At 39.3% G+C, this 20,739-nt stretch overlaps 1 protein-coding gene across 2 annotated transcripts; it reads left to right on the top strand.

Moving 5' to 3' along the window:
* The first annotated feature begins 7,709 nt into the window (after window positions 1-7,709).
* Window positions 7,710-19,979, top strand: LOC113660099 (circadian-associated transcriptional repressor). Of its 2 annotated transcripts, XM_047819517.1 has the most exons (6): window positions 7,710-8,094; window positions 11,950-12,399; window positions 12,868-12,943; window positions 15,136-15,214; window positions 17,013-17,142; window positions 18,490-19,979. In XM_047819517.1, the coding sequence occupies exons 2-6, from the start codon at window positions 11,959-11,961 to the stop codon at window positions 18,904-18,906; spliced, it is 1,143 nt and encodes a 380-aa protein (XP_047675473.1). In that variant the 5' UTR covers window positions 7,710-8,094; window positions 11,950-11,958; the 3' UTR covers window positions 18,907-19,979. The 2 variants fall into 2 exon arrangements, with proteins under 2 accessions (XP_047675473.1, XP_027029150.2); XM_027173349.2 differs by lacking the exon at window positions 7,710-8,094 and having other exon boundaries at window positions 11,929-12,399.
* Window positions 19,980-20,739: the final 760 nt, after the last annotated feature.

Raw genomic sequence — 20,739 nt, 5'->3', positions numbered from 1 at the left:
CTTTTACGTATCCTTTTTCTAATAGCATCTCTTACCAATATATTTACAATTAACATTTTACACTATTCTATTTTAGTGGTTGAATGATTAGAACTCAGTCCTGTAACCATGTGAAAGAAGAAGACAGAGAGAAAGAGAAAGAGAGAGATGAGAGTGTCAGTCATGTGTCATACCTAAAAATGATTCAGACTTTACTGAGAACATGTTGTTCCACTTAAAGCTGGAAAGAACATGAGATTTCTGTGAAGCTCATATACTCAAACAGTACAGAGTTTCTCTCATACTTCATGGAAACACTTTACCCTCTGCACCTATGGCCATAATAAGAATAGATAAGTTTATATTCCATATAAATTCGACCCATTACATTTTCTTGAAATCCTAATCTAATTTACATATACTGTATAACAAACATGACTAAGGCAGCAGATGTTAATTGTGACATAAGACCAAAGAGTAAAGCACATTACAGTTTAGTGCAGTAACCGAAAGTTTTCATGGGAAATTAAGTAGCAGCATTAAAGGCCTTGATAGCAGTGCACAGTTAATTCTGCTCCTGTGACATAGATTGCAGGTAGTTCAAATTATATAAAATATAGGTTTGGAAAGGTAAAAGACATAGCAACAGTTTGTTCTGAGGCTGAAATACACAGGCAACACATTTTTAAGTGTAACATTAATCTGGGCTTATTCAAATAATGACCTACAAAATAACATAATACAATAAATTCATTCATTCATTCATTTTCTACTGCTTGTCCAAACTTCTCAGGTCACGGGGAACCTGTGCCTATCTCAGGCGTCATTGGGCATCAAGGCAGGATACACCCTGGACGGAGTGCCAACCCATCGCAGGGCACACACACTCTCATTCACTCACACACTATGGACAATTTTCCAGAGATGCCAATCAACCTACAATGCATGTCTTTGGACCGCGGGAGGAAACCGGAGTACCCGGAGGAAACCCCAGAGGCACTGGGAGAACGGGCAAACTCCACACACACAAGTCGGAGGCGGGAATCAAACCCCCAACCCTGGAGGTGTGAGGCGAACGTGATAACCACTAAGCCACCGTGCCCCCCCAATACAATAAATTAATCTGGGTTATTTAATAGCTATATGTTAGTGCACACAGAGTATGTGGTAATATTTTATTTTGAAAAAGTTGTTTGTGCTAAATAGCCTGAATTGTAATCCTTTATGTAATAGTGGAAAAGATATATTGTAAAATATATTGTGTCAAAATATCTGTTTCCATTCCAAATGTGTTGTCTGACTAAGATTCTCTCATCACATCCCTGCCACCTGCTTGGCATGGCTCCTTACCCCCACATTTCTTGGTGGTTAGCCCACAAGATGTCTCTACACCATTTCTGACTTAGCCTGACTGGGTTTCATTGGTCTCCAGAGAGAGAGAGAAAGCAGGAGAAACAGAAGCAAACAGATCCTTCATACTCCCTCTACATACACGACAGGCTCACATAGCACTAGCACCTATATCAACTTCCTCTTCTCTTTATCTATTCAGCAGCACAGGAATCACAAAAATAGCCAGAGGTTAGACAAGTGTTTGTACCCTGATATCTTTATGCTAAATCTGAATGCAGAATGATGTGATATTCATGGTTTTGATGTGAGATGCATATAAATGATGAATGTCTGGGATGTGAAAAGTCCTAAGGGCACCATAGATGTAAAGTACTATACTGCTATGCTATACCAAACTGTAGTGTAACATTTGAACTGCTGTGTACACAAGAAGCCTGCAGGTTGAACAGGCAGCCCCAGACTGTCATGTCTTTTCTGCAGCACCCAGTGTTTGAACTGTTCCAGATGCTTTTAACTTTTGAAGAACAGGGTCAGAGACAACACTTTTACAACGTGAAAGTCTTTGAATTTAATGAACTTACTAAGAAAAGGAGTAAATTATGTAAGAAAAAAGCATACTACCAATAGACACAACACATTTTAATAGCTCATAGCTCATGTTAAACACATTCTAGACATGTCTGTGTTACTCTGTTGTCTTTCACTCTGTCATCAAATCAATTGCACAATTGTAAATGCCTAAACTGTGGTACACTGGGAATGTTGCTTAAAGAGAAAGAAGAATGAACATGTATGAATGCAACCTGATTTTTGCCAGTCTTATGGGTTGACAGGTGGCCACTTGTTTTGCTTTTCTGTCACAAACACGTTGTACTGTCCGTGCTGCACAGGTCAGTAGCCATTACAGCATGACTGCCAAACATACAGCTGATTAAACAGGATGTTTTTCTTTGGATCTTTCACCTGATATCAGCCAACAAAAACATGAGTCTGTTCTTTCTTTGTGGTTAGAGATAATGAGATTTTGCATGAGGACTGACACGTCTGCCTTGGAAAAGCTGGATGGTTTGTCATAGACCATTAATAACAGTATTCCTTATCTTTTGCTACGATGACAGCAGGCACCAATTACTAATGTCATTTCACTGCGGTGGCTAATGGGCCAGTCCGCTGGGGATGGTGTCACTGTGATTGAATTAGATGATGCACTGTGGGGTGGCAGATGATCCCTGTGTGGCATGCTGATTCTAACTAATTCAGCCTTTCACCATTGAGACAGCGGGAGTCATAGTTCAGCCAGGCACAAAATGTGCTAATTACCTGGGGCTCTGTTAGATGCAATACTTTTCACTCAGGGCCTCTTAATTAGATGCTTCAGTTTATAGACTAAAATAACTGACTGTAGATGTTACATGCATTTTTAGGTTTCGCAATCTTTTTTCTTTTTTTTTTTAGTTTTGCTAAAGGTTGATAAGTAAGTGATCATGATTGTCTCTGTCAAGTGGTCAATGCAGCTGACAACTGTCCTTAATTAATGTTAAAAATTAAAATATCCATACTAAACAATGAAAATGATTAGTCATGGGCAAAACCACAGCACAATTAATATAAAAGACAGAAATGACACCTGAGTGCAGATGAATTTACATGTAGAATTAAATATACAATGATTAGGTAATGGGAAACTGAGGGATGGTAGAGAGAGGTCAGATTCCTCTGGATCGTATGGAGCTCTCCTTAAGAGTGGAGCACAGGCGGAGCTAGTGCACTTATATAATCCAGTTAAAATATGCCCATGTCACATGGAGCATTCAGCTCTGGACAGTGAGAGATATCCCACTGCTGTTTGAGCTGTGTTGGCAGTCATTCACACACACACACACACACACACACACACACACACACACACACACACACACACACACACACACACACACACACACACACACACACACACACACACACACACACACACACACACAGTCATTAAAGAGTGAACTGTGGTTTGCTGCCAAACTTTTGGCACCATGCCTCCAAGTGTCCATGGAAAAATAAGCTTTCACAATTCACATGTAACTATCAGAAATCTTCACTCAGAAGGTCTATGGAAAAAACACACTCTCTCTTTTGCTATCCCTCTCTCTTTGGGGTACAGGAAAATAAGTAAATGTGGGTGAACAGAGGGAATAAATGCCCAGACACTTTAAGCCTCAGTGAGAGTCCTGGAGGTCTGTTAAGTTTCATTTCTAGTGAGACTACATAACCTTTCACACACATTACCCCCACACACAAATACAGTCATTACTGCCACAGGCTGCCCAGTGATATCACAGTGATTTTTTCAGCTTGCAGAAGTTCAGCTAAACATAGGCACTGCTGATATTCAATCAATGCATAATCACTATGCAGCCAAGATCATGAACAGTAGCAAAGACTGTTCCCCTAAAAATGCTGAGTGAGCATCAAAACCTACGTAATAGAAGGGATACATCTGGCTTTTCTGCTTTCAAGGAGGAGCAAACTGACCATGTGATCTTAAAACACCAGCTTGATATCTAACTGTCAGCCATTTTCCTGTCTCAGGCTACAGTGGTAATTAGGTAAGTGGTGATAATGTGGAGGTGTGAGTGGTGGAGCTGAATATTTAAAAAGCTTTTGTTCACACAGAATATACCTGGTTTCATCATCAATAACCACTGCCTCTCAGGGCAATATTTCAGTGCTGCTGTGCAGTTCAGCTTCAGCCTGTTTCTCAACAGTGACATACCATAAAACACAGTAGAATGTGCAACTGTTATAAAAAACTATGCATCTACACCACTTTTACTACTGCACAAATGAAACAACTCTTTGTCGTTCTGTGTGCATTATATGGAAACTATGTTATGGAAGAGTTGTTTGTTTTTGATGCTGCGCTAACTATTCACATGTGAATTTTCAGCCATCTGTAAATGACACAACAAAGACTTGATTTGTTGTCAAAACTGTAAAGTACAGATCTGTCTCTGTCTCTGTCTCTCTCTCTATGTGTGTGAGTGTGTGTGTGTGTGTGTGTGTGTGTGTGTGTGTGTGTGTGTGTGTGTGTGTGTGTGTGTGTGTGTGTGTGTGTGTGTGTGTGTGTGTGTGTGTGTGTCCTTAATCTCAGTGCTGTGTTAGTCTCAACAATTTGGACAATATTTATGCGTCCACCCTCATATGTGTACACAAACATATATAGACTCCTCCTCTGTACACATAATAAATATAGATTAGTACAGATGTGGGCACTGTACCTGAGTCAACTGTACCAATGAGGATCCGCACACTCATCAAGTACTGTATATGCATCATTATCTAAGTATGCTGAGAAAGTTATAGGCTGCACTTTGTTCTTTATTTGGCAAGAAACTTAGTGTGTTGGACCATGAGTATTGCAGCACCTCCTACCCATCACTCATTTCAGAATCTTTGTTCTGGGAAAGGCAATAAAATCAAAACTAAACCACCCCTCTCATCTCATATATTGCAGCTGAGCCACAATCTTCAGTGGAAAATTTCCCATTCACACTGATAAAACTAAGCAATTGTCAATATTCCATTTTTAAGAGATGTGTATGTACTGTTAAATGTGTTTCTATACATTTGTTTTTAATGGTAAAATGTATAAAATGGCATATATGTTCTGTTTATCCCCTGTGTCTGAATCAGATTTGTCAATGCAAGTGTGTCTCTTTAGTAAAGTATTATTTTAAGGTGTTTCCAATATGGCAAAACAAATTCCTGTATGTGAGATACTGATTATTTAATAGTAATTTTAAATTTTTTAGGGATTCAAATTTAACATCCATGTGAACCAGGTCCAAAGTATTCTCAGTGAATGAAAGTAAGAGGGACAGCACATCTCTAAACATCCTCTCAATCCTCATTAGGCTCTGAATTACATAGCCTGCCTGACAGCACCTGCAAATCATAGAGCCGATTCCTGTCTCAGTCCTGACTCAGACCTGACTCAAAGTTCAGCATCTCTGTGAGTGTGTGCATGAGTGTGCTGGGAAGGTGGAGGAGGTGGAAAATGTCACATGCTCTGACCTCTGGTTTGTGAAAAATTCATGATAAAGGTGAACATTTTGGATTTATTTATCTTCATTTAACTGAAATGAAGATCAAGCCTACCATAGGATTGTGGGTGTTGGTTAAGGTTAATAAAGTTCAGTTCTCTGAACTGCTTGTTAATGGAAGGCTTGAGTAAGATCCCTCATGTAAATCTATAATTAAATACACATAGCCCATTATTATTGCACAGCTTTGAACACTAACAAAGCATGCCCCAGTCTCTCTGCTACTGTCCAGTGCATTGACAGACACAGGCAAAACAGAGATGTGATAATAGAAATCCGAGATTCAGACTAATGGTTACTTGTTGTCAGATTAGCAATAATCAAACAGTTAGCAGAGGATATGCACATTAACAGCTACATTAAAAGCAAGGCCACATTTAGCTTTGTAACTACAAGGACTCATCAGTTGGACCAGACCCTTTTATCTACATACCTCTCCCATCAGTCTCATTATAGATACAGAATAATTCATAGTACTTTTTGAATAATGTATATATATATATAACCCAGGACTTCGAGAGGTTAAATGTTGTAATGGTTTCTTTTTTAGTTCACATCTTTAGTATTTCAGTATTTTATCAGTGTTTGATTGGTTGATAACATATGTGGGAGTTTGAGTGGAAAAAACATTTTGTCCTTCATTCTCTGTGAGGAGAGGAGAGAAATGGATGGTATCTCTCTCTCTCTCCCCCACATGTTCAGATTTCTCTATAAAAAAAACCCCTCTGTGACTCATGCCTTCAGGCCCTGTATCTTCACCTGGTCCCTTTTCAGAGAACTAGAGAACTTATCTAAGGACAGCAGAGAGAAACAGAGAGAGAGAGAGAGAGAGAGAGAGAGAGAGAGAGAGAGAGAGAGAGAGAGAGAGAGAGAGAGAGAGTGTGTGTGTGCAAGCAAATGTGTGTGTGTGTGTGTGTGTGTGTGTGTGTGTGTGTGTGTGTGTGTGTGTGTGTGTGTGTGTGTGTGTGTGTGTGTGTGTGTGTGTGTGTGTGCAAGCAAATGTGTGTGAGTCACCAGTCACATTCTTTTGCCATAGTCATGGTGTACTCAAACTGGTCTATTCTGGCACAATAGCAATGAACCTTGAAATGCCCACACATTCTGATTTATTTATTTTTTGTCACTCATTGTCAGAGGTCTACAAGTTGGAAGACCTGGTGTCAATGTTACACCTCTTTGTCAGTACAAAAACCAAAATAAGTCCACATGCTAAAGTCAGGGCATAACATTTCTGTTGTAAAATGTCTCTGTACATCAGTTAGAGAAGATTACTGAATAGCAATGCTTAAGCTTTACTAGCATTAATATCAATAAGGTGAAATAACTCAGTGATCATTCTAAAAGGTGATCAATTATAGGGGTGTGTAATTAGCTTGCACCTCTGTATTGCATCCATCAGTGAAAAGGGAACAGCATGAAACCACCACTAACCATCATTCTCATCAGAGCTCTGACAAAGAAATAGCAGTGGGATAGATGTGTTTGCAGTATTGCTATGGGTTGAGAAATGTTCTACAGGGATGAGTTATTAATAAAAACTCTTTAGTGGGTGTACCTAATAACGTGGCCACTGATTGCATGCTTTCACAGTGTGCTGTCTTTTTACACCGTAATGGTTAATTGATCATTGCTTTGACATTTTCTTTCAATGCATCTTACAACATTTAAAAGGCCACTGAGAGCCTCCTGGCATCAGTAGGTTGTCTGCAAAATTGCCTTCACTCCCGGAGCATGGAGCTATTGCAGGTTAAATATCGCAAAGCACTAGGTGTGTGTGTCTTTGGAAAAGTGTGGTTTGATCTGGTTTGGGGCGGTCCACACCCCCCACACACACTGCAGTGTTTACGCTCTGACTGCGTAATGCGTCACGTGTTTAACCCGAATAAAAGATCGTACTGCGGTGCGTCACGTTCTTCCTGTTTCATTCATTCCTCCACTGCTAAACCATTAACGTTAATTCGCTCGGTTTACGAGCACCGTCTCACGTGCACTTAACGGGAAGCGGAATAAGAAGGCGTGACCAAAGCACCACGTGCTTTGCTGTGGTCCTATAATAAATGTAATCCCTGTGAAACACTGTTCAAGGACGTAGTATGGTTTTTATTAAGACTTAAGACATTCGTGAACCTCCTGTATCGTTGTGGATGTTGGTGAAAGGATGGATTATAATATGTTTGAATAATGCGATCGGATATCTGCTCTCTCTCTCTCTCTCTCTCTCTCTCTCTCTCTCTCTCTCTCTCTCTCTCTCTCTCTGTTCGCATCAGCCTCACTGATTTAATGAGGCGTGAATAAGTTTGCCACTGGGAGCAAAAACAGAACCACCGAGTTGACAGTCCGTCCGGCTGAAACCGATCCGCGTGTCCACGTGTTTTCTACATTTCCATCTCATTTACATATATAATCTCTTCTCGCCAATCGCCCACGGCCGCCTCTATACACGAATATTATTGGTCAGCTCGGGCTGTGGAGACGCGAATAGGAGAGCCCGGTGTGTTTGTGCACGCCCCCGCAGACACGTTGCCTGGGGAGCAGTAACACGGGCGTCTCAGTCGCAGCTCCGCATCACGGAAAAGCACGAAGCTCGTCGACGGGCTGCTCACCGTGTCCGGGACTTACCTCTGAAACAAAGGAACACGCACCGATCCCTTACATCCTGAAAAAAGGTACGACCGCGTTGTTAAACATCAACCAAAAACAACTCCGACATTTGTTATGACTTTGTAAGGCGGATATTTAGCGCTTGAGTTGTCGCACATCTTTATGTGATGAGATGTAAAGAGAGTTTAGACGAGTTGCCTAAAGCTATGCAGTGAAATCGGCGCTCATTATCGTCCCGGATCCCCGTATGTTTTTACACATGTGGTTAAGCTTACACAATCTATTCGAATAGAACAAAAACAAATGGCGCATTTCTTTTTCTTTTTGTTTGAAAGATCGATTATGAGAATATAACATTTATTATATGGATATAAGAAATGCAGGATTATAGAATGAGAGAAAAAAAACAAAAACGCAACCTTGTTCTATAACCTGTGATCGACTATATATACCTATGTATATATACCTGTGTGTGTGTGTGTGTGTGTGTATATATATATATATATATATAATGTGTGTGTGTGTAATATGTGTGTAATATGTGTATGTATATATATTTATACATACCACACACACATACATACATATATATATATATATATATATATATATATATATATATATATATATATATATATATATATATATATATATATACACACACACATACACACACCTGTGTGTATATATACCTATGTATTTACCCGCCTATAATAACATGCTCTCTAGGTAGTTATTTGAGTTCAGGCTGCATTTAGGTGTTGTCTCGTGCCCCACCCTCTTTAATCCTACAGGTAATAAACTATTGATAACGAATATCTTTCGTGGTTTTGTTTTATTTTATATAATCACCTTGGATGATCTAACCACGTCCCAAACTAGAGCTCTGTTGTGACCTAGTCTACTGTTTTAATATTATAGCATGGGGTTGTGTTTGGATGTTTACTGAGTTCTATAATCTCATTTATTCCAGTCTCTTCGATGCTATCAGACTTTGCAACAATGTCTTATGTTTTACTGGATTTGTTTGTTCTGATTGTTGAACATTTCACTGCCAAGACTGGTCTTTGTATCACTTATCGGATGTGCTCAGCATGCTGCTCCACACTTTTCCTGCTTTGAAAACCTATGAAAGGTTAACAAATTTCACAATATGTAAATGGTGCCATTAGTATATTATCACCTTTCATAGGCGCGTTTTTACCGCCTTGTCTCTGACGCTTGGTTACATAATGTGCACTTTATTATTAGAGTACACGTGTTCACAGATCTAATGAGTTTATATATTTATATAATATAAATACGGGTGATAATGTGGCCTAATTCTCTAATACTTTATAAACAGAAGTTGGCAAATGTGCATGTTTTCTATGTTTTTGTTAATTATAGTATTGTGATGTCACAAATCTGCTTTGCTTTTATGAAACACTTGTTTTAATTTTATGTATAAACAGACTGCCTTTGGAGAGTGAACAACTTCCTCCTTTGTCCTCAGTGCTAACTACAGTGGGTATAGAACAGAATTACCCCCTTCAAAATAAGCAAGAAAAATGTGACTTGCAGCCTGAAATGAAGACAGACGCAATTATTGTTTTATCCAGTTGTTTTTACTCACTGCAACTTATAACATCCAAGTAAAATAAAATATAAAACAGGTCAGAAAAAACAATGACCAAAAAAAACAATCACTGAGGTGGATAAAAGATCACCGTGTTGTGCCAGTATTTTGTTGAAGCACCTTTTAATTAGTCTGTTGGGATATGTCTCTACCAATTTTGCACCTCTAGACTTATTTGTGCACTCTTGTATGCAGAACTACTCAAGTTCATTTAAAATTGTTGGTGATATTGGTGAACTGCAGTCTTCAGGTCATTCCACAGCTTTTCAATGGGGTTTAAGGCAGGACTCTGACTAGGCCATTCAAGGACATTAATCTTTTTTTAATCGATTTTGCTGTGTGTCTTCCTTCCATTGACAACGTTCGGTATTTTCACAGTATTTTGCCCTGTATATATTTCCTTTTCTCCTGACAAGTGTTCTGCTGCAGAGAAACACCCCCACAGCAGGATATTACCACCACCATGCTTTACTTGTTTGAGGCTATAAAATAGTTTCATTTTATTCTTATCTCGCCATAACACCCTTTTCCACTTGGCCTCTGAATCTTTTAGGTGCATTTTGGCAAAGCTCAGTCATGACTGCATTTGGCCTTTCTTGAAAAGTTTCCCAACTCTCCCAGACAAGCCACATTTGTGGAGAATTTGTGATATTGTTGTCACATGCACACAATGAAACAGCTGCAGGAATTTATGACGTGGTCAAAGTTGCTGTTTGCCTCTTGGTAGCCTCTCTGCCCAGTTTCCCCCTCGCTGCTCCATCCAGTTTGGTGGGCCGTCCTGATCCAGGGAGGCTCTTGGTTGCATCAAACACCTTCCACTTCTTAGCAATAGACTTCACTGTGCTTCTGGGGATTGATAAAAAGCCTTTGAATTTTTTTTGTATTTCCTGAACTGTGCCTGTCCACAACTTTATCCTGGAGATGTTTTAACAGTGCCTTGCCACTCACAGTTGATTGTTTGCTTCAGTTGTACCACAATGAACTGAGATGCTTCAGGAAAAGCTCTTTTTATGCTGAGCTAATTAAAGTGATGTGCCATTGAGACAATGTCATTTTCAGGATACTCCCTCTCATATCCAAAATGAATGAATCAAACAGCATATTTGACTAATTTTTCAATTTTTGCTGTTATCATTCAATTGGATGTTATAAGTTGTACTGAGTAAATACAGCTTGATTAAACAAAAAACAAAAAAAATGCTGGGAAAAAAGCCTTTCATTCCAGGTTGCAAAGCAACAAAATGTGATTGTTGGACTACGGAAGTGGTTTCATGGTGAAACACTCGTGGTGAATCACTAGGAAAAAGCTTTTCCCTGCTGGCTTCATATACTTCATGCTTACTATCTGTCCTATACAACATAACCAGGAATAGTAACAATTAAAATAAAGATCCCAATTAACTGTCTTCTGTATTGTTCTTATTAGTGAACAACTTAAGTCTGAGAATGTTGAATGCATCAGGCCAATTAAAAAAGTCTTGTCTTGATTTCTTTTGTCCTTTTACACAATCTGCTTTTGTGCTCATCAGCTTCAGATGCTTTTTCTTAATTCAGGTCCGAAGTGGGACTCATATTTTATGTTATAAATGTCAGTGTTGCAGCTTCATTAAAATGGCTGTCGTCGAGGGACTATTGTTTCCATCTCACGGTGGCTGTCATGGCTGCTCTGATCCAATCTTATTGAATGAGCATTTGAGGCTCTTGGTAAAAGTTTTCAGCCACCTGGTTAGTCGAGAGGCCCCATCCATAGGGCCCTTATTTTATAAAAAGCAGAGAAAACACAGCAGTTATTTTTATATGAGAACATCTATCCATAAGAAATAATTTATACACCCAAACCAGGTTGCATGTTGATTGAACATGGATTTTGTTCAGTTAGTACATTACCTTAAGTACACACTGCATAGAAGGCTTGCAGGAAAACAAGTGTCAGTCCCAGACAGCTTTTTGTTTACGTATTTAAGATTATGGACCACATGGTGGATTTCTGTGGTGGTGATGTAGCACACAGCCTTCTGTGTGGACACTGTTTATCTGCAATGTGGAGCATGGATGACTGACTGGTCTGTGCCTTACAGTGTTGGCCCCTTACATACATGCATATTCTGGCATCTTTCACTGCAAATGTTTTTAGCTATTAATCTCCCCAATTGCTTCTTTTAAACAAAAAAAAATTAAGGAGAATGGTAAGAAATAATGTTTCTTTCTTCATATATTGCATGTACATACCCACAAGCAGGGATTTACATTTTATTGATTGCATTTTTATTCGACTTGTAGTCTGCCTCTTCTCTTTTCCACAGGCCAGTAATGAAGCGGCCGAGGATGTCGGCATCAGATTCGGACTATTCCATTGACTGGCTGGCAAGTGATGATGAAGAGCACAACAACAGTGAGCTGGAGACTAAATATGTTCAAGAAGAGGACACATTGCCCACCACTCCTGCAGCTCAGAACAGCTGTGGGCCTCAAACTTGCAGGAAAAGCAGTGACCACTCACTGAAGGTTAAGGAGGACAGAAGCTGCAGGAGCAGTCCCCCCTCCAGCCCAACCAGTTCTTTCAGCAGTGAAGACAGAGACCCTTCTCTATTGGGACAGGAAGACATGTCTGACCACATCTGCACCCCAGGAAGCCCTAAAGGCAAAAGCAGACAGGCACAGAAAAGATCACGCTGCCTGCCAGTACCAAAGCAAAAGGAAAAGCAGCTCACAGCTAGCCCAACAGAGAAGGACAAGCTGTTTGCATGCAAGGTATGGCATATGTTGTCTTTCAGGCACATTCAGTGCAAGGGGAGTGCCAGTTTTACAGAAGATGGCCCGTATCACCCACATGATCTAGATTCACACTCAAACAGAATAAGTGTTAGAAATAAACATGGTGGAACTGTTTCTGGGAAAGGTGTCTCCCTTTTATCTAGTTGAAGATGAAGAAACTGTCAGTTAAGTGTATAGTGCTTTGGTGAAAGTTCAATAATTCACATTGCTTTGGTTTCTAAACTTATACAGGGTCTAAATTATGAGGTGCAGATATCTATATGAAATCGGATTATTGAAGATTTAAGAAATTACATAATGGCTCGATATGGAAAACGCTCTCTTCAAAAACGAAAACTGTTTTGCAATCATGTCCTCAGGACACTTTCAACAGTAGAGTTGTTCTTTATCAGATAATGACTAGTGTTAGAAAAAAGGCGTTGAATGCTGGTTTTTGTTCTGCAGTGCATGGAGTTGCAGTGCTATATTCACCCACTCTCCTCAATCCTGAATGGCCTCCGTTCTGGCAGATACAGAGAACGTGAGTAGCAGCTTTCTTTAAAAAATACTTCTTACTTTGTTCTCTAGCAAGGGGTTTCAACTGCACTCCTGACCTCACACATCCCTGCACATGGCTTTCCTTACTTCTCCCTACTACAGTCTCAGCCATCTGCATGCAACAGTACCAGAATACTTACCTCTAAGTTGCTACTTTTATATTTACCTACAGCTTTTATACCTTAATTTCCTCTAGTTCAGAGTGAAGTCTTGCCCTTCGTTGAATATCAGTAATTGTGTTATTTTTTTCCTGTATGTGCTTTTCTGATTTGTGCCTTGAATAGTTTCTTTACTGTTTTTGTATTTGTCTGACCTTTTCAAAGAAGGAATAGTCAATAGGTTTGTGAGTTTGTCAGGATCCTGTCTGCACAAAATATTTCAAGCATTCTCGGCCTTTTGGCGGAATCATAGCTCACAAAGTTGTTTAATATCGTGTGATGAAAAAATTACCATGCATTGTGTATAAGTGCAGGCACACACGTATTCATTAATTACTACTGACTGTTCTGTTTAGAGCACCATAGAGGGCAGCAGAAAATGGAGACAATGGACTGCATTTATCGGCTTATAATTTCACAAATATATCTAGAATATGTGCTGTATAAATGTTTAACAGAAATATTAAAAGTGGACATGTCATAAAACATTTTTTACAATGTTTCCACCAGAAACTATAAAAATACCTGAAAATCTGTATATTTATGTAATAAATGCACACATTATTTTACTATTATTTCTATTATCCATCTAACAATTTTAGATTAGCTAAAAGGTTTCTGACTTACAATTTGGAGCATGTTTCTAAAGTTTGTAAATGTTTCAACAATGAATGACAACTATTTTAGTAAAAATTATTCAAATCATTAGCAATAATCTTTCCGTAATATTACGGTGGCCTTTTCCGTTAGCTGGATTACAAGTAAGTAGGTTTTATGCAGCTCCTGACTGTGATATCTAGAAGACTAGATTGTAGGTTCCACTTACCTCCACTTATTTCCATAAATTTCTAGTCATTGCATTAGGTGTGTTGCTAATAGGGAAGATGTCAAATCATGCAGAGAACAGCTGCACTTTAGGAGTCCCTTTACAGTGGATCTTAGGATGTTTATGAAAGTATGACCATTTGATTGATCAGTGAATTTATTATTTCCAAGGCAGGATCATGTCATTAAGACAGTGTACACTGAACACTGCTTGCAAGCCTGTCAAGTTATTGATAGTTCATTCTTCAATATTTATATTCATTATTTAATACTCCATATTTTTATGGCCTGTCTTAATGTAGTTGATCAACAATATGTGACAAAATATTGTTAATTTTTACTACAAATTATCAGGAATTCCTAAAACATGTTAAAGGTGTGATGGAAATCTCAGAGCTACAGACAAGTGACACTTTAAAGGAAAAAAAAACAGCAAAAGCATTTCATTTAGCACAAATTCTGTAGCTTCCTAGAGCTTTACTGCAGTGATGAACCTTTCTTAAAAAAAAATCAATTATTGTTTTTGATTGTGGCTATAGAGAGCTGTGATTAATATGTTAGTGGCAAAACTTCCTGTAGTGTTCTGTTGAAGTAAGATCTGATAACTGAAGATGATAACATCAAATTTATGTCATTTTCATACTTGTTACAGGATTCAGTGAGCTCTTGTTTGATCTGGTAAAAGAGACTATTCCATACCAGAGCCACTGTACTTTCCTTTAACTTATCTGTTTGTATATAATGTTTTTCGTCTCTAATGCTCATTAGGTAGAGTGTTGGGGTGTTTGTATTTTGGCTGTGAAATTATATTGGCTTCAGTGTTTTCGCAGTGGTTAGAGGACTGGTGAAACATGCATGAGTCAGGCATACACACTACCACATGGTATTAAGCCCAGTAGATACTGAATGTTGCATTTTGTTGGCTGGGATTTAGCACCGCATGGCACTGCATCTAGGCAGGCTGTGTGCCAGGCAAGCATTCACGAGCAGTCGTACTGGGATCTCCGTCAAAGCTGGAGCTCCAAATGACCCCAGACTTCCTGGCCACAGAGACAGAGAGTCTGCCCTCCCACTCACTTTTACAAAAACCCATCTGCTGCACAGGCACAGCCCAGCCTGTCAGAGACAAGGCTCTAGAACTGAGTGTCAAAAACCAAAAAAATAAATAAATAAAAGTGGTTTCCATTCACAGGACTCAGCACTTTCCAGGAGAGTGTAGCCATGGATCGAATCCAGAGAATAATGGGGGTCCTTCAGAATCCTTGCATGGGGTAAGAGCTTTTATCCTTGTAATACTTCCATCCATGTACACTGAGTTTCACCAGTCTGTGATTGTATACTAGTTTTTATGTATTAGGGATGTAACCAGATACAAATACATTATTCAGATTGAACCTACTATAATGTCTCCTAAAAGAATACAAGAACGGATAGCAGATTTCTGACATTTACCAGAAAGCTTAAGATTACAGCCCATGCGTTGTAATGAAAATGTGAGGTAGCTAAATAACTGTCCAAGTTTGGGAATTGAATAAAGTTCTTTTCTGCAAGAACTTTATGTTTTTGGATGAAAAATGTGTAGTTTGTCTTCTGGTTTAAAGTTTATTTGTTTGTTTATTTGTTTGTTTGCTCGCCATGCACTTGCTTTCTTACAAACAGGTGTTTAAGTGCGAGTGCTTTGCAGAATAAGCCAGAGGATTTGAGTATTGTGGAGGCAGTAGGAAACTCCTGCTGATGTTGTAGGTGTGTTCCAGCAGACCTTCTTGTACTCTGGACTCTGTGCTATGGCACAGGCTGTATGGCCACAACAGGAAAACCATTCAGCCTTGTTGCTATGTGCTCCGATCTAGAAATAACTGTACATCCAATCAATTAGCTGTCATGTGGTGAGACCATCTACTGCAGTGTAGCTGGTGGAAAGTCTTTTGTTGCTTTATATGACTTGCCATCCCAGTGTGAGTCATTCTTGATTCTGAGAACAGTATTTGGCACAAAGCCTGCCACTTTTCTTTGTTACATTTTGGTGCGCTGTAAAAAAGTCTATTCTTCTTGTATTGCATTGTAGTTCCTCGAATATCTAGTGTGACAATTTAGTGTAGTTTAAGTCCAGTTATATTGCTAATGATCCTAATCACATGAAAAATTCAGACGAATTTGAATAAGAGAGGGTAATGTGAATGGGTTTAATTTTAAACAAAGGACATGCAAAGATAAAGTATAGTATAAACACAACCCATCCCATGAAACTAACCAATACAAATATTACTAACAAATACAGATTTTTTCTTGAACTGTTAAGAATGTAAACTTCTGAACATGTTGCATGCAACTGACCCAGTACATTGTTGGGATGTTACCATCTCAGATGAATAGACAGTGACTTTAAATCGTAGGCCCCCGTTTTGTAGATCAGGGCCTTAAGCCAACATGGCCCCAGCTGACCCAGCAGCTGCTGGAGAGAGAGACTAAGCGGAAGAGAGGCCACCTCCCTGTGGGCACATGCAGCATGGGGTGGCAAAGAGAAGTCGTTGTGTGCCCCTCCCTTGGGTTGAATTATTTTGCCAGCTGGCAGCCACTCAGAGCAAGGCCTCAAAGCTGGCAAGGCGATCAAATTAACTTTCCTGGCAGAAATCATAATGGATAATGTGTCATGTAATTTTAATAGGGCTAGGACAGGTAGAATCTGGTCCTTTGATTTACACTAATCTACTTTAAATATCTACTGAATCCTTTTAGAAGTCCATGATCAGCAGCATGTGGGTGAACAGTAAAGTTTGCATCACTTTTGCTCAGGGCAACTGTTCCTCTTTGTATGCAGCGTGGCTGTGAGTGTATCACTGTAGGCTTATGCACCTATTTTTAGAGGCAAGAGGAAACGTGGTCTGTGCCACGTGTAAGCTTAAACATGTGTGATCTGTATTTGTGGCGAGACATGATTTTGAATCCAGTGCTACCAGTAATGTTCAGCAAAAGAAAGCAGACTTTCACACTTGCTCAGGTCAGATAGTGTACCTTTGTTGTTTCAGACCATGTCCTAAATTTATCCTTAATTCATCATGTGTCTTTCAGTGAGCGCTATATTGACATCATCCTGAAAATGGAGGAAATGTTGAAGACCTGGTTTCCAAACATAAAACCCAACTACCAAACCACTGCTGTGGAGCTGACACAAGAGACCACACTGCTGAAAAAACCCAAGGTAAAGTTTTGCTATTGTGGCTCACACGTCACTATATATCAAGCATAAGTGTCATGTCAGACTAAGAGGGTGCCAAGTGTAAAATGGTTGAATTTAGTAATTTTAGACGGGGGATCAAACTAATGGTAATTTCATACCAGCATTCATCACCAACTCAGACCTATCACGAACATGGCTAAGGTAGACAGTAAGGACAGACGATAACCATTCTTCGTTAATTACTGACTTGGAAGGAACAGGTCAGTCAAGTTAGGATTAAAACCCATTAGTACACCTGTAAGGTATTGCACATATTTCTTGTGTTACCTAAGAACAAAGCTCATATTGGGGGGAAAGGGTCTTGGTGAACAGCTACACTACACAAGAAAATATACACTTAAATATCAGTTTTTAAAAAAAAAGAGGTAAAGATTTGAACAGATCTTTAAAAGCAGTCCCTCTCAGATTGTGTATAATACTAGTGCTTCAGCTTTGGGAACGCAAATGAAACTAAACCAGTTTAATGTTCAAGGCTAATGGAATTCAAAAGCACTCTCTCAATTCAAACTCCTATATTCTGATTAGAAGGAAAAACTTTACTTCTACACCACTCAAGAACTTTTTTCTCAATACATTTCCACTCAAAAATGGCCAAGGGAATTGTTGGCATGGGTGTATATATATATATATATATTCTCTTCTCTTTTTCAATTGTTAGTGTTTTGCAGCATCAAATTAGTTTGTTTTAGTTTTCTTGCTCCTTTCTAAAAGATAAAGGCTGCATGTTCTGTACCAGTTGGTAAGTTTGTGTCAGCAGGTATGGTGTGAATAAATTGCTATTTTCTATAATTTAAAACATTGGAATAAATTTGGGGCAATGACTTCACTGTCAAAATGGCTTAGTTGGGGACCATTAGCATACAATGAGTAAGTTTAGGGATGTATCTAGAGGGCAAATGTAATCTCATATATCCTCATTCAGTGTGTATCCAAATCCACCCTGCTTTCTCGTATTAAAAAATACTGTGTAAACATTATATTCAATAATTTACATTCCCAGCATTTAGCAGAATTTACAATGTGAATGATAATGCAATGTCTCAAACAGCTGGATATTTGCCAGGAATTCTCTCCTGACAAAAAATATTAATTATGGCAGTGTGGGTATTTTTGAAAGAATGTTGCACTGTTGTAAATGGTGTTTGGAAACAAGTGTACACGCATACAAACAGCACATGTGCACACGCATACAACATATATACTTAATAGATGATATTCATTTTGCTTATCATAAAGAAAGATGCCAATAATTTCAGAGCAGAGTATATATTTGAAATGCATGTCATTGCCTCTGTATCTCTGTCACAGTTGTCCTCGCCTCCAGTCCCCATTTCTGTTGGTCTCTTCAACTCTGGCAGCACTAGTGCTTTTCCTGTGGCTGTTAAGGCCATGCGGGGCAGTGACCACCACCTTCCAACACCTTACTCTGCCACCAATCTGAAATGGCTCCACACATCTCCCATCTGCTCACCCACTGCTGAGCAGGGTCAGCGCACAGTCCGGAACTTGCTAACAGCACATAGGGATGAAGATGCAACACAAGACAACTCGGTTTCCTCCACCATAGACACCCCTGAACTTAACATGGACTCTGTGCCATGTCAGCCGCCTCTAGGAAAGATCAGCGCCCCATGCCTGGAGAGACTACTGAAATCCACAGAGAGCATCATCAACCACAAATCCTCCAGGGGGACAAGCAATATGGGCTCTGGCACTTTGTCCTAGTCCACAGAAACTAGGCTTTGGATAATCTGAGCCTTATCAGCAGGCACTCATTATCTCATGCCAGTGCACTCGAGCGCACCACAGTGCAAGCCCCCTGCTCCATTTCAGCCTTCAGGGGACACAGAGCATAGACTGACACAGACCTCACATATACATGCATCAGCGTGTCACTGGTGTAGCAGTGCATCCTCATCTAACTTGGCTTTGCCAGCTTTGATTCCTCTTGGGTGTATTGCAGTTTCTGTCTCAGACATGCCTGGTGAGACCGAGGACTAGTGGATTGATATGTAGAGGCGGCATATTGGTATCTGTGAATAAAGAAAACATTACTTCAGAAAGGGATGGGAAAAGCAGGAGTAATGCATTTCTAGGGAACACTTCAGATATTCCAACATGTCGGTGATCAGTCAGTTGTAGATAAAATGTGGGATGAATGTGAATTTCTTTTCTTTTTTTTTCCTTTTCATCTGCTCCACTCGAGCCGGTTGATGTGACTGTTACTTCATAGGTATAAACTTAAAGCTAAGATTTGGGTACAACGGGTCTACCTCATTCTGACACCATGTCAATGGTTGTGCATGGAACGAATAAGAACTAACGTTCACTGACATAGAATCAGAAAGAGGGGAGCCTGCTAAGATCAAAGCGAGCCAAATTTGCCTGTACTACCAGGGTCTTGGATATGAGCCTGACTGGTGCCAATGTATAGAATGTGAACTGCATTTTTTGTTCTGTCATTCAATGAGCGTCTCCAAGTTTGAGGGCATCCAGTGCCTGTTTAATTTGATGTCAAGCTGTGCCTGTACACTGGTTTTGAAGTGAATGAGAACACCTGGAATACCTGCAACCTCTGAACGATGGACTAGAATGAACTCCTGGCATCAGATACATGGCTAAAATGTGTGCAGTTTCTGAGGTCAAGTGGGACGATGACATTTCTGTTTGATGGATAATAGACTGAGGGGCAGGTATTCAAATTTTGTGTAAAACATTTGAGGTTGTTGTTATACCCTTGAAAAGTGGCCTTTACAGTGTGATATTTTATACTTTCAAAATAAATGTGGTTATATTTGTTTGGTGTATTTCTGTCGATTCTGATCCATTTTTAGATTTCCAGTTCATTCCATATATATATATCCTAATGGTTTGCCATTAGAAATCTCATCCATACATGTATCCTACAGCATACAAACCAAAGCCAAAAGCCTAACAAGCTAATCTGGCACATTCCACAGCTAAATAAATCATGTAATAAGGCATAACCTGACTTTAAAACTGATTCTATCATCAGTTGGAAGATATTAAATGGTCTCATGATTAACTAACCGTGAAAATCTGGCAGGAGGAAGGTCAGATGGGAGAGGAACCTCCAAAATCAAAACTACATCCTCAAAGTGAATCATTAACCTGGGCTTAAAATGAATCATTCAACTGGGCTTCTTGTTTAGATCCTCCCTATTATATTATATATCTCATTGTGTTTTATTTGTTGATCTGGCCTAATGTTGATTTTAGTTTCTACTTATTATAAAAGGCTTTTCTAAAATCAGGTAAAAAAAAATGTAGTTCCTGCTGTGGGACTTTAAGAGATTATCTAAGCTGCTAACTAGCTGGCTAAATTTTACTAAATAATAGTAGTGCCAGCTGGCTGCACCTTATAAATAAACAAGTAATAAAACTGAAAATTAAAAGTTTATATCAAATAACGAGCTATAAAAGTTTAGGCTGCTGACATCTCCTGCAAGCCCTCCATTAGACGAGCACTGATATAATTTCTTGAGTCAATTCACTATATTTGTGGTTGTTATGATGTTGAATTTTCTATCCTCTCCC

This window comes from Tachysurus fulvidraco, chromosome 10 (genome assembly GCF_022655615.1).
Source record: "Tachysurus fulvidraco isolate hzauxx_2018 chromosome 10, HZAU_PFXX_2.0, whole genome shotgun sequence".
NCBI classification, from domain to species: domain Eukaryota; kingdom Metazoa; phylum Chordata; class Actinopteri; order Siluriformes; family Bagridae; genus Tachysurus; species Tachysurus fulvidraco.
The sequence above is the reverse complement of the archived record's forward strand: the minus strand, read 5'-3'. Positions and strand labels throughout refer to the sequence as shown.